A 12,457-nucleotide genomic window follows, 5' to 3' on the forward strand; every position below is an offset into this window, starting at 1 on the left:
ATAAACACATAGCACGTATTTCATAGCAAATACTTCATATTTATGTGTTAGAAGAAAGTAACTACACACTCACCTGATAATACGATGATCGGACAGCACTACGGCTCTTAAAGCCGTAATTCTTCGATGAAACTGTGATCTCTTCACACACCGGGCTTCTTACGGGCAGAGCTTTGGCTCAGAAACTCTTTTCTTCTCGGGATCTTCGGAGCTTCGGGACTCGCTTCGGGTATCGGGATGATACCGGGGCTTCGGGGGTACTTCTTTGCACGTAAATCGATGTAATACGGGTGAGAGAGAAGAGATTTGGCAACCACAAATGGCTGCCCCTTCAAATCTATTTATAGGGCTGTTTTCTCGATTTTCACGTCGTGAACAGTGCTCCCACGTTGTGGGCATAAACGTCATTGCATGCGTCATCGGTCCACTTGCTCTGTTAGGCTCCAAAAGGCGTCAGAAGTCAGTTCATGTCGTGGTCCCTGACACAACTTTGGGGTTCGCTCCCCGAACTTCAAAATGTCATAACTTTCTTATACGAGCTCCGTTTTCGAGGTTCTTTATATCCACGCGTAGGTGAGATTATGCTCTACAACTCTCGTTTAGACTTCGTCGGCAAATTTTGAATCTATTTTTAATATATTATTTTTAGTAGGCCGGGACAGGAAAACTCCGTTAGAAATTCACAACTCCTTCATCTGACGTCTGTTTTCGTCTGTCTTTTCACCGTTAGACTACTATCGACGAGATCTTCAATTCTTGTTTAGATTGTTTCGGCTAAATATCGCTCGATCTCATATTCGAACTTCGGGTTGTACACTGCTAAGCCGAAACTTCGAAAAATCATAACTTCCTCATACGAAGTCAGATTTGGGCGTTCTTTTCATGCACGCTCTCGGTTTAACGTATTCTACAACTTTCGTTTAGATTGCTAAATCCAAATATCGCTCTATCGTAAATTCACTATTTACGTTGCGCTGTGTCGTGCCGGTTCTGTCACGAAACTTCGACAGGTCATAACTTCTTCGTTATAACTCGGATTTCGGCGTTCTTTATATTTTCGGAAACCTTGTTACATATACTACAACATGGTTAAGATTAATCCTTCTAAATAATCTTCCATCAAAAAGTCATTTTTGATGCTTATCGTCTCTAAATTGACTAGCTCGGATCTACGGGCGTTACAATTATCTCCCCCTTAGGATGATTACGTCCCGGAATCATCAACGAAAATAGGACTTGTATAATGATTACATACGTTATCTTTCCATCCTAAGTAATAACCATGATGTCAATCTTGCACCTGCTCTTCATATTAGGTTGGACTTTCAATCGTAACCTACAAGTTACAAAATAAATCCTTATTGAGGACTCCTTCTTCTTCTTAGGATAAGTACTTCCCCTTATCTATTGTAACAGATCGACGGGTCATGTTCTAATGACCTTCATCGGATGATGCAACGTCTAGACTCGAGTCTCTTTGAGTCAAATTCCAGAATGGAATATACCTTCCTTCGTATCTTAATTTGATATAATCACATTTTAGCATATAGCTTTTCCAGCTACAAGCTTCATTAACAACGAGCGCGATGCTATTGATCGCATTGATTTCAATCTTCTGACTTAAGTCAGATGTTACATCGAACTTGGTTTTCCGAACCACGTAACAAACTCATCGTAGTCGGACTCAATTTGATATGACCACTAGGTTCAGAATATCAATCATCTTTTTAGTCATTAACGAAACAATGGTAACAACATATTTGAATAAAAAGGAACTCAATTATTAGATTCTTGGTAACCTTGTGACTTTCCCTGATCCAAGTGTGAGTCCTGTGCTTCCAGTAGCATAGATCTCTACTACTATTCACACCTAATCATACTCATCCCAAGTATTGTCTCGTAGTCCCCAAGCTCTAAAATCACAAAACAATTTAACACATACGAATGTGTCCAAATAATCATAGAAATTTTCCTAGACTCTACTAGGACTTCTTCCATGCGTATCTTCAATCATCAATTGTACTTCGACTCGGTTAGTGATGGAAATTCCAGACGATGGGATAACTTCAAGAATTACACCAATCGTTCTATCATCCTGCCAATCGAAGGTGTACTTCAGACGTACCATACACCTCTAAATGTTCCACTATTTTATCATACATATTCTAAAGGCAAGATACCACTCTTACGATATCTCGTGATAGGTGTCATTCACTATCATAAGCCTTTCATTTCCTCCCTTTACTCAATTCTCTACGAGTCTCCACCATAACGTTTTGTACACCCAAGCAAACGTTCGGTGTATTGGGCGAGAATTTAAGATAAGAAAGCTTTATTTACGATAGACGTATAAATCTCCTTATCACTCCGAAACATTTACATGCTAGTTTTAATATCGTAGTCGTACGCTTAGAATCCTAAACACATAAGGTTTCCAGATCCGATCGGCAACAGACCATAGATCCGAATAAACAACTTCATATATGACAAACATATAACATTTAGCACATAAAAGCATTTTAGGCATTTTTCCTAAAATATACTAGTGCTCGTGTCAAAAATATGGTAGACACTCATCTCACAATCATCGCTTAACATTCTAAGTTTAAGTCTAGAAATCCTACAAATTCCTAGTTCGCTTAAACTAATGCTCTGATACCAACTGTGACATCCCCAATTTCACGGCCAGAAAAGACCGATTTGTTTATGCTTTGTTTTAAAATCAGAGTAATATTTTAAAGAAAACAGTTGCGGAATTTGTTCCCAAACAAAATATGATAAAACTTTATCAAAACATTTCTCAAAGAGAACGTACTTTTCATTAAATAATAAAACCTCGGGATGTTATGTTCCGATACAGACCAAAAAGTATAAACAGTACAATTTAACATTACAGCAGTTATTTACAACTACTGGTCTATAATCCAGAATCTCTCGTCAAGTCAACCAACTTATACTCTTGTGCCTTTACCTGTACTACAAAGAAAACTGAGTGGGTCAGGCTTGCGAGCCTGGTGAGCATATAGGGTTTTCGACCCACAATAATATATTTATTATATTCAATCATTAATCAATCCAAAACACTCATCCCCATTATCTCTTTTATTTCTTAAGGATTTACCCTAAAAATCAACTATCCTTTTTTCATTTATTCCTAAGGATTGACCTAAGGAATTGACACAAAGTCCACCACTGCCCAGGTCCTCAAATTACAACCGGTAAACACTTAGTTCAACCTACTTAGTGAATACCTAGTTCTAACACTCCTAGTGAACACTTAATTCAAAACATCTGGTGAACACATCTAGTTCAAAAATACTTAATGAACACAATCCTCTAATGAGCACATAGTTCAAAAACACCTGATAAACACATGGTTCAAAACATCCATTAAACACTCAGTTCGAAAATACCTGATGAACACATAAGTTCAAAACATCTGGAGAACACTTAGTTCAAAATACTTAATGAACACCTAGTTCAAAAACAGCTAGTGAACACTTAGTTCAAAATGCTTAATGAACACCTAGTTCAAAAACAATGTGATAATAATGTATATCTAAATCCAGCAAGACCACTATTATTAATTAACACACACACACACACACACACATATATATATATATATATATATATATATATATATATATATATATATATATATATAACTCTAAGAATTGTTTTGGAATGGAGTATGATTCATCTTCTTGATTTTAACCATTACAACAATTCATGAATCCTCTTCTTAGCCATACAAACGCACTAAGATGTCCTTAGAGAATCAAATTGTGATATGGTTCCATAATCATTAAGATGATCATAAAACATGATACTAAAGTACTCTCCCATCTTTTCAGATTTGAGAAACTTTTATCTTTCTGCCTAATTTGATTCTTCCCATTCGCCCTGCCATACATTGAAACTTTTCCAATGTTTCAGAATTGTACTTAACCTTGTAGGTACAACCATATTTACTAAACTTTAGTAAATCATGACGAATAGTCTTATCGATCTTTGTGGTGGACTTTAACCTGCACACACCCAGTGTACCCGATCCTTTAGTCTTTCGCCTGACTCACATAAACATGTGGTCAGGGAATTAGTCTTAACTTTCCAAAAATGAAAAATTCTCATTCATCACGCAATACAACCTGCATGATTCCAAGTTTCGGTCCAATTGAAACTTGGGTGATGAGAATCTTTCCTTATTTGGTAAATTTAGACATTACCACAGATGAAAGAATCAAATTCATTATTGCTAGAAACATTCAAACATTAACTTTCCATAAATGCCCTTGCAAGGAGATATAAAATAAAGTAAAACAAAAAATTTATTTATTTATAAAATGCGGAAAAACTTTTTCCTTACAATGCAACTTTAAATGGAAACTATGCTATTACATATTTCCTAGCAATCTATCATAACTCCTAAGTAGTAGCTCAAGAATCCGATCTTCGAATCATGTGATTGAAATCCATCTTCGCGATCAGATTCCGCATACTCTTCTTTTAAGCTTCCTTTCCTTTGCTTGATCCTGCCATACATCAAAATGTATTAAGACTCTTCAAATAGAATGAAATAAAACAATTAAAATGAAATATGAAACCATGCATAAACAAAAATAAATGAGATTTACAAAAAACATAAATAAAATAAAACAAACTCGAGCTTTTTTCTTTTCCACGACTCTCACTTCATCACCAACTACCTGGATAGCAAACAAGGGATGCACACTCGATAGATTTATTAGAACAAAACAAAACCATTAAAATGAAATACGAAACCATGCATAAACAAAAATAAATGAAATTTACAAAAACATAAATAAAATAAAACCAAAACCAGAACAAATAAAAATAAAATAAAATAAAATAAAAACAAAAATAACAATAAAAATAAACACAAAAACAAAAACAAAAACAAGAAAATAAATGACCAGATCATTCTTCAACAGGCTTCAGGTGAAGCACAGTCAAATCCTCTTTTTCTTCTCCAAAATAATGTTTCACTCGTTGCCTATTCACAAGGAATCTTTCTCCATCATTCTCATTTATTAGCTCCAGTGCACCTCCTGGACAAACCTTGGCAATCTTAAAAGGGCCAGACCATCTTGACTTCAGCTTTCCTGGGAATAACTTTAATCTTGAATTGAAAAGTAAAACCAATTGTCCTTCAACAAATTCCCTTTTCAAGATCTTCTTGTCATGCCATTTCTTAACTTTTTCCTTTCAAATTTTGGCATTCTCATACGCTTGCATCCTAAACTCTTGAAGTTCCACCAACTGCTCCATTCTTTTCTTTCCAGCTACCTTCATGTCTAAACTCAACTCTTTCAAATCCCAATAAGCTTTGTGTTCCAACTCTAGTGGCAAGTGGCATGCTTTTCCAAAAACTAACTTATATGGGGACATCCCCAAACTTGTTATGTAGGCAGTCCTATAAGCCCATAAAGTGTCATCTAAGTTTGTTGCCCAATCTTTCCTTGACCCATTTACAACTTTTTCAAGAATGGTCTTCAATTATTTGTTATTGGCTTCAGCAAGACCATTCGTCTGAGGATGGTAAGCAGTGGCAACTCGATGCTTTATCTGGTACTTAGCTAAGATGGCCCCCAACATTCTATTGAAAAAATGAGTACCTTTATCACTGATGATTACCCACGGAGTGCCAAATCTAGAGAATATCTGCTTCGTCAGAAAATTGATTACTGTTCTCGCATCATTTCTCATACATGCTACAACTTTAACCCATTTAGAGACATAATCTACTGCAACTAAGATATACATATTTCCATCAGAAGGCACAAAAGGGTCCCATGAAATCAATCCCCCAAATATCAAACAACTCCACTTCCACTATATTACTTAGTGGCTTGTCTTGTTCCAATATTTCCAGTTCGCTGTCATCTGTCACATCTTTTCATAAACTCATATGTATCTTTAAATAGACTTGGCCAATAAAATCCTGAATGAAGGACACGTATTCCAGTCTTTTCACCTTGAAAGTGACCTCCATATTCTGAGTTGTGACATTTTTCTAGAATTTGCTTTTGTTCCATTTCTGGGATACATCTCCTCCACATTTTATCAGCATTTCGTCTAAACATATACGGCTCATCCCAAAAATAGAATTTAGCATCAGACATTAGCTTCTTCTTTTGATGCCAACTAAACCCATCAGGAAATACACCACCTACTAAGTAATTCACAATGTAAGCATACCATGGGTGTTCTCCGCTTACTCTCAATATCCCCTCATATAGAAAGCTATCTTGAGTCACTGGCTAATCATATTTTATACTTTCACTTTCTAACCTTAAGAGGTGATCTACAACCACATTCTCAACTCCTTTCTTATCTCGCACCTCTAGATCAAACTCTTGCAACAACAAAATCCACCTGATCAGCCTTGCCTTGGCATCCTTTTTTGCCATCAAGTATCTAATTGCTGCATGATCCGTGTATACAATCACTTTTGCACCAATAAGATATGATCCGAACTTTTCAAGTGAGAATACCACAGCTAAAAACTCTTTTTCAGTGGTTGTGTAGTTCAATTGGGCGCCATTCAGGGTGGTTCTAGCATAGTAAATCGTGTGGAAAAACTTTCCTATTCACTTCCCAAGTACTGCACCAATGGCTGTATCACTTGCATCACACATGGTCTCAAATGACTCATCCCAATGAGGTGCAACAATGATAGGTGCACTAGTAAGTCTTATCTTCAACTCCTCAAATGCTCTTTTGCATGCACCATCAAAGATAAATTCTCAATCTTTCTCCAAATGTAACGCCCCGATTCTCGAGTATAAATTTATTGTTATAAATTCTCATGATTTCAAGGTCTACTCGATGAGTTGGTTGCCTAACTTGTCGAGTAGCAGCGGGTCGGTCCACGTGTTTAAGTGACCTACTCGCCGAGTCCAAGAAGAGACTCGACGAGTAGGAGCTGGAGGATGAAACCCTAATTTTCGGGGTTTTGCGCCCTATTTAAAGGAACATTGGCCTCCTCAGCCTCCCCTTACAGCCTCTTGATAGTCCATAAACCCTAATATGTGTGTGTACATCATTCTTGTGTGTTTTAAGCTTTAGAAAGAGGATCTTTGTAAGGAGAACTTGGAGAGCAAGTGGCTAGAAGCAAGGAACATGTGGGGATCTGATATCTACCCCAGTTGGCATCTTTTGGAAGGTATCAAGTCGTTACCTTGACCTCATTTATTCTAGATCTCATTTGGTTAAGATTTGGGTTTTTCTACCATATTATGAAGCTATTCTTGGGTAAGAGATCAGATCTGAAGTTGTAACTTCATATCTGAACTCTCTTTGGTCTCTAAGTCCATAAAGCTGTCATCTTTGGCAAGTATGAACCCCTCCTTAAGTGTAAAACTCCATTGCAAGCTTGGTTTTGTCATTATAAGACTTTAGAGCCTTGCATGCACGTAAAGTTTGCAACTTTACGTGATAAACATGCCTTGGGAAGCTGGATCTGCAATATGGAACCTTAAGATGGCTTAAAAAGCATCTGAATGGGTAATGGACTGAAGGGACTCGGCGAGTTGCATGGTCAACTCAGCGAGTCCGATGAAGATTATCGTGGGCTCGGCGAGTCAGCTAGGGTTTTCCCAACCTTTGGACACGCATGAACTCTGCGAGTTGAAGGTAAACTCGACGAGTTGGCCAAGGAGTTTACGGCCGCAAACATTAGGAACTCGACGAGTCACTCAAGTGACTCGGCGAGTTGACGAGTTATGCAAGGGACTCGGCGAGTGGTTGGTTGTACTCGACGAGTCGGGTCAACATGGACTGTTTTCCTTCAGCGTTGACTTTGACTTTGACCAAGGGTTGACTAGTTGACTTCTGGGGCATTTTGGGAAAATTGGAAACTTATGAGTATGGTTCTATGGTGAATATAGGTGGTGGAGTTTGTGGCAGTGATCCGAGAATGGAGCTTATCACTTCAGTGCGTCAGTTGTGAGGTGAGTTATCCTTACTGTACTCAAGGGTCTAATGCACTAAGGCCGACCCTTTGTTTTATTATTGGGGTTATTACTGTTGTGATATGTTAGATCGGTATCCTGGTAGATCGGATGTGGTTATGCTTAGTGACCTATAGTTGGTCTGACTGTCTGTATGCTAGTTGTTATGCCAGTTAGGTAGATCCGTAGGACTACCTATAGTATTATGTGATTATTTGTATGTGCATTAGTTGTGTTATATGTCGACCTATTATGTGGGATGGCTTGAGGTGAAACTGCTCTGTGCGGTAACCAACAAACCTGGGAGCATTCCAGATACGAGCTAAGGGAGACTTGTACTGTGGGCTTGACAGCAATCCAGATGTAAGTTGTGGGCCCGGAAGACAATCTAGACTCACACTGTAGGCCCAGGGGTAATTCATTATGTAAAACTGTGGACCCAGTACATGCTGTTAGTTGTATATGTGTTATGTGAAGTGTATCGGTATGTTGGCATTCCAACCTAATGGTTGAGGGCCTGGGGTATTCCATCCCGATGTATGATTGGACCCATAGTATGTTGTTTGTTATTGTATGTGTATTATTGGTGTATAGGTATTTTGGGGGTAACTCACTAAGCTTTCGAGCTTACAGTTTCAGTTTATTGTTTTAGGTTCAGCGGATGGCCGCGGGAAGGCGAAAGCGTGACCGTACACTTCCTCGATTGATGATTATGATTTTTGGGAACTCTGATGTTTAAACTATTTTGAAAACAAATTGTAATTACTGAATGGTTTTAAATGATTTAAAAAGTTTTAAAATTGGATCGAGTTTTATGGATGTTACACCAAAAGTTGGGCAAGTGCCTTTGCTATTTTTGAGAAATCTTTTATAAAACGCCTATAGAATCCAGCATGCCCTAGAAAGCTGCGAATACCCTTGACATTGACAGGAGCTTCAAGTCTTTCAATAATCTCAATCTTTGCCCGGTCAACCTCGATTCCTTTTTCAGAAACCTTGTGTCCCAACACAATACCTTCTTTTACCATAAAATGGCATTTTTCCCAATTTAGCACAAGATTATGTTGGACACACTTTTGCAATACCGCATTCATATTTTTCATGCAACTCTCAAATGTATCACCATGGACTGAAAAATCATCCATAAAGATTTCGACAAAATTTCCAACCATGTCTGAGAAAATAGACATCATGCACCTTTGGAATGTAGCTAGGGCATTACATAAACCAAAAGGCATGCGTCTAAAAGCAAAGGTACCAAATGGACAGGTGAAAGTAGTTTTGTGTTGATCTTCTGGTGTAATAGAAATTGATTATATTCAGAGTAACCATCCAAAAAGCATTAAAATGACTTACCAGCAAGACGATCCAACATCTGGTCAATGAACGGTAATGGGAAATGATCCTTCCTAGTGGCGGTATTCAACTTTCTGTAATCTATACAGATCCTCCAGCCTGTCATTGTCCTCTTTGTCATCATTTCCCCATTCTCATTTTGAACTACTATTGCTCCACCCTTCTCGAGAACACAATGCACTGGACTAATCCACTCACTATCGGCAATCGGGTAGATAATCCGAGCATCTAACCATTTGATGATTTCCTTTTTTACAACATCCTTCATCAATGGATTCAGTCTCCTTTGGTGCTCGACAGATGTTTTCGCTCCCTCCTCCAAATTTATCTTATGCATATACATCGTCAGACTGATTCCTTTTATGTCTGCTAACGTCCATCCAATCGCTTTCTCGTTTTCTTTGAGAACATCAATCAATTCTTTTTCCTGCACACTAGACAATTGAGATGAGATAATTACAGGTAATGTATCATCTCTCAAATATGCATATTTCAAGTGTGTTGGAAGCTGCTTCAGCTCCAAATCCGGTGCTTTTTCAATAGAGGGTAATGTTGGTGCGATTACCCTATCCTTCAGTACCAACTCCACCTTGACCCATCTCACATCTTCCTTTATTTTCCATTCTTCAATTTCCTCAATATCATGAGTCACTTTACTCAATTAATCCACTACTGCATTTACCAAGTTATCTATGACTCGTACAAATGAGCACTCTTCCATATTATAATGTTGCTTCACAGCCGTAAACATATTGAATGTCTTTTGCTCATCATTCACTCTCAATGTGACTTCTCCTTTTTTTCACATCAATCAAAGCTCCATCAGTAGCTACAAATGGTCTTCCCAAAATTATTCCACAATTGTCGTCGACTTCATAACCCAAAATGATAAAATCTGCAGGAACAAAGAAATTGTCAATTTTGATAACAATATCCTCAATTTTACCTTCTGGATATACTACCGATCGATCTGCCAGCTGGAGTGAGATAGTGGTTGGCCTAGCTTCTCCAATTCCCAATCTCTGGAAAATAGACAAATGCATCAAATTTATGCTTGCTCCCAAATCACATAAGCTTATCTTGTCTAACTTTCCAATTCTACAAGGTAGAACGAAACTACCTGGATCATCCTTTTCACAGGCAATTTGTTTTGGATTATTGATGTGCAACTTTTTGTCATTGCAACAGTCTCAAATTCTCCAAAAACTCTTTTCTTTGTAAGAACATCCTTCATAAACTTTGCATATGTGGGCACTTGTTTTAAGGCTTCAACAAAAGGGATGTTGATATGAAGTTGAGAAAGGATCTCCAGAAACTTCTTAAATTTCCCATCATCGACTTTAGACTTATTTTGCCTAGGTGGGAAAGGCAAAGTTGTTGGTGCAACTGTCACACCAGTTCGAGCATCTTTTTCTTGGGCCTTCTTTTGATTTCTAGTACTTGGACTTGAACTTGTTGGACCTTGCTTGTTCACTTTCTTCTTACCGTACTCTTCATCGGTTATGTCTTCAATCTCGACATACTCTTTTTCATCATCCTTCAATTCTTGCTTCTTCTTATCGCGATCAACACTTACTGAGTCCTGCTCATCTTTCGTGGCTGGAAATTCATGATTCTTTGGAGTGAACTCCTTTCCCGATCTAAGCGTGATGGCATTGCATTGCCTCTTATCATTTCCATTACCTGGATTTTGGGTGGTACTTGGCGACCTTCCAGGTTCTCGTGAGTTCAATGCTTGTGCTAACCGCCCTAACTGATTTTCCAAATTTCTCGTAGCAATTGCTTGATTCTTCTCATGCGCCTCAGTCTTTTGATCTTGTTTAATCATAAACTCCATCATGGATTTCTCGAAAGGTGACATCTCTTGATTTGATGAAGGCGCTTCTGGTTTTGAACTACTTCCTGGTGCCTGGTGGAATACACATCCTTGTGGTCTCACTTGTTGATTTGGCATTTGATAAAACCCTGGTGGGTTTTGAGGCCTTTGCTGAAACTGATCTTGATGAGGTTACATTTGTTGTTGTTCTTGTCCATCCCATGAGAAATTAGGATGATTTCTCCATCCTGGATTGTATGTTTCAGAGTATGGGTTGTTTTGTCGTGGGAAATTTTGACTACCCATGAAAAATACATATTCAGAATTCTATGGGTACTCACTATAATCATGCCCCGCTTGACAATACGCACACAAACTCATAGCAATTTTCTTTTCATTTGACCCACCACTTGACATCATATTCTTCATCATGCTCTTGATTGTGGCCAACTCAGTTGCCAACGCATCACTTTGAGCTGCAAGCTGAACTTCAGCTGATGTACTTCCTTTGTGAGCAATATTTTGTCCAATATTTCCATGCTCTCCCCATAGCTCTTTGTGAGCAAAGCTCCTCCAACTGGTGTATCTACTAGCATGCGTGTTTGAGCATCCAAACCTTGGTAAAATGTCTCCAGTTTCACATCATCAGGGAGTCGATGTGTTTGACATTTTCTCAACAAATTATTCCATCTTTCCCACACTTCCCATAACGATTCACCATCCATTTGTCGGAATGATGTGATGATGTTTCTTAGATTTGCATTTCGCCTGGGTGGGAAAAATCTTTTTAGGAATTTTTCTCTTAATTCCTCCCAAGTGGTGATGAAATCAGAAGGCAAAGACTCAAACCAGTCTCGAGCTTTCCCTTGTAGTGTGTAGGGAAATAATCTTAGCCTAAATGCATCAACCGTCATGCCTCTTTGTTTAAAATTATCGCACATTTGGTTAAAGGAACGCAAATGGGGCAAAGGCTCATCACTAGGCATGCCTCCAAAAAGACCATTGTTGTTGATCATCTAAAACATCACGAGTTTGAATTCGAAATTGTCAGCATTAATTGTCGCGCTGACAATCGGCGGGTTTGTTCCTTCGAAACCTCTATTTCCATTATTGTTTTCGTTTCCGCATTTCTTCTTGAATCCAAAGTCTCCTCAACCCTCTCAAAGTTCTTTCAATCTCCCAATCAATCGCAAATTCAGGTGGTCTGAATCTTCGATCGGCCAGAGTAAAATATCCTCAAGATGTTTAAGAGTCTAACAACTACCTAATGTTCTAACTTAAATGTAAAAATAATCCCCGACAACGGCGC

The 12,457-nt window shown here is 38.2% G+C and overlaps 1 protein-coding gene across 1 annotated transcript; it reads right to left on the reverse strand.

The window, feature by feature from the left end:
- Window positions 1-4,941: 4,941 nt before the first annotated feature.
- On the reverse strand, window positions 4,942-11,286 carry LOC145104063 (uncharacterized). The gene is made up of 11 exons (XM_079041344.1): window positions 10,453-11,286; window positions 10,279-10,354; window positions 10,111-10,227; window positions 9,333-9,956; window positions 8,802-9,105; window positions 6,366-6,579; window positions 5,999-6,284; window positions 5,866-5,907; window positions 5,640-5,774; window positions 5,252-5,498; window positions 4,942-5,143 (listed from the first exon to the last, which is right to left on the reverse strand). Exons 1-11 carry the CDS (start codon window positions 11,284-11,286, stop codon window positions 4,942-4,944), a joined length of 3,081 nt encoding a protein of 1,026 aa, XP_078897470.1.
- Between the last annotated feature and the right edge of the window lie 1,171 nt (window positions 11,287-12,457).

The sequence above is a fragment of the Lactuca virosa genome, chromosome 4 (genome assembly GCF_052849685.1).
Source record: "Lactuca virosa cultivar CGN04683 chromosome 4, Lactuca_virosa_CGN04683_v6, whole genome shotgun sequence".
Lineage (NCBI taxonomy): Eukaryota > Viridiplantae > Streptophyta > Magnoliopsida > Asterales > Asteraceae > Lactuca > Lactuca virosa.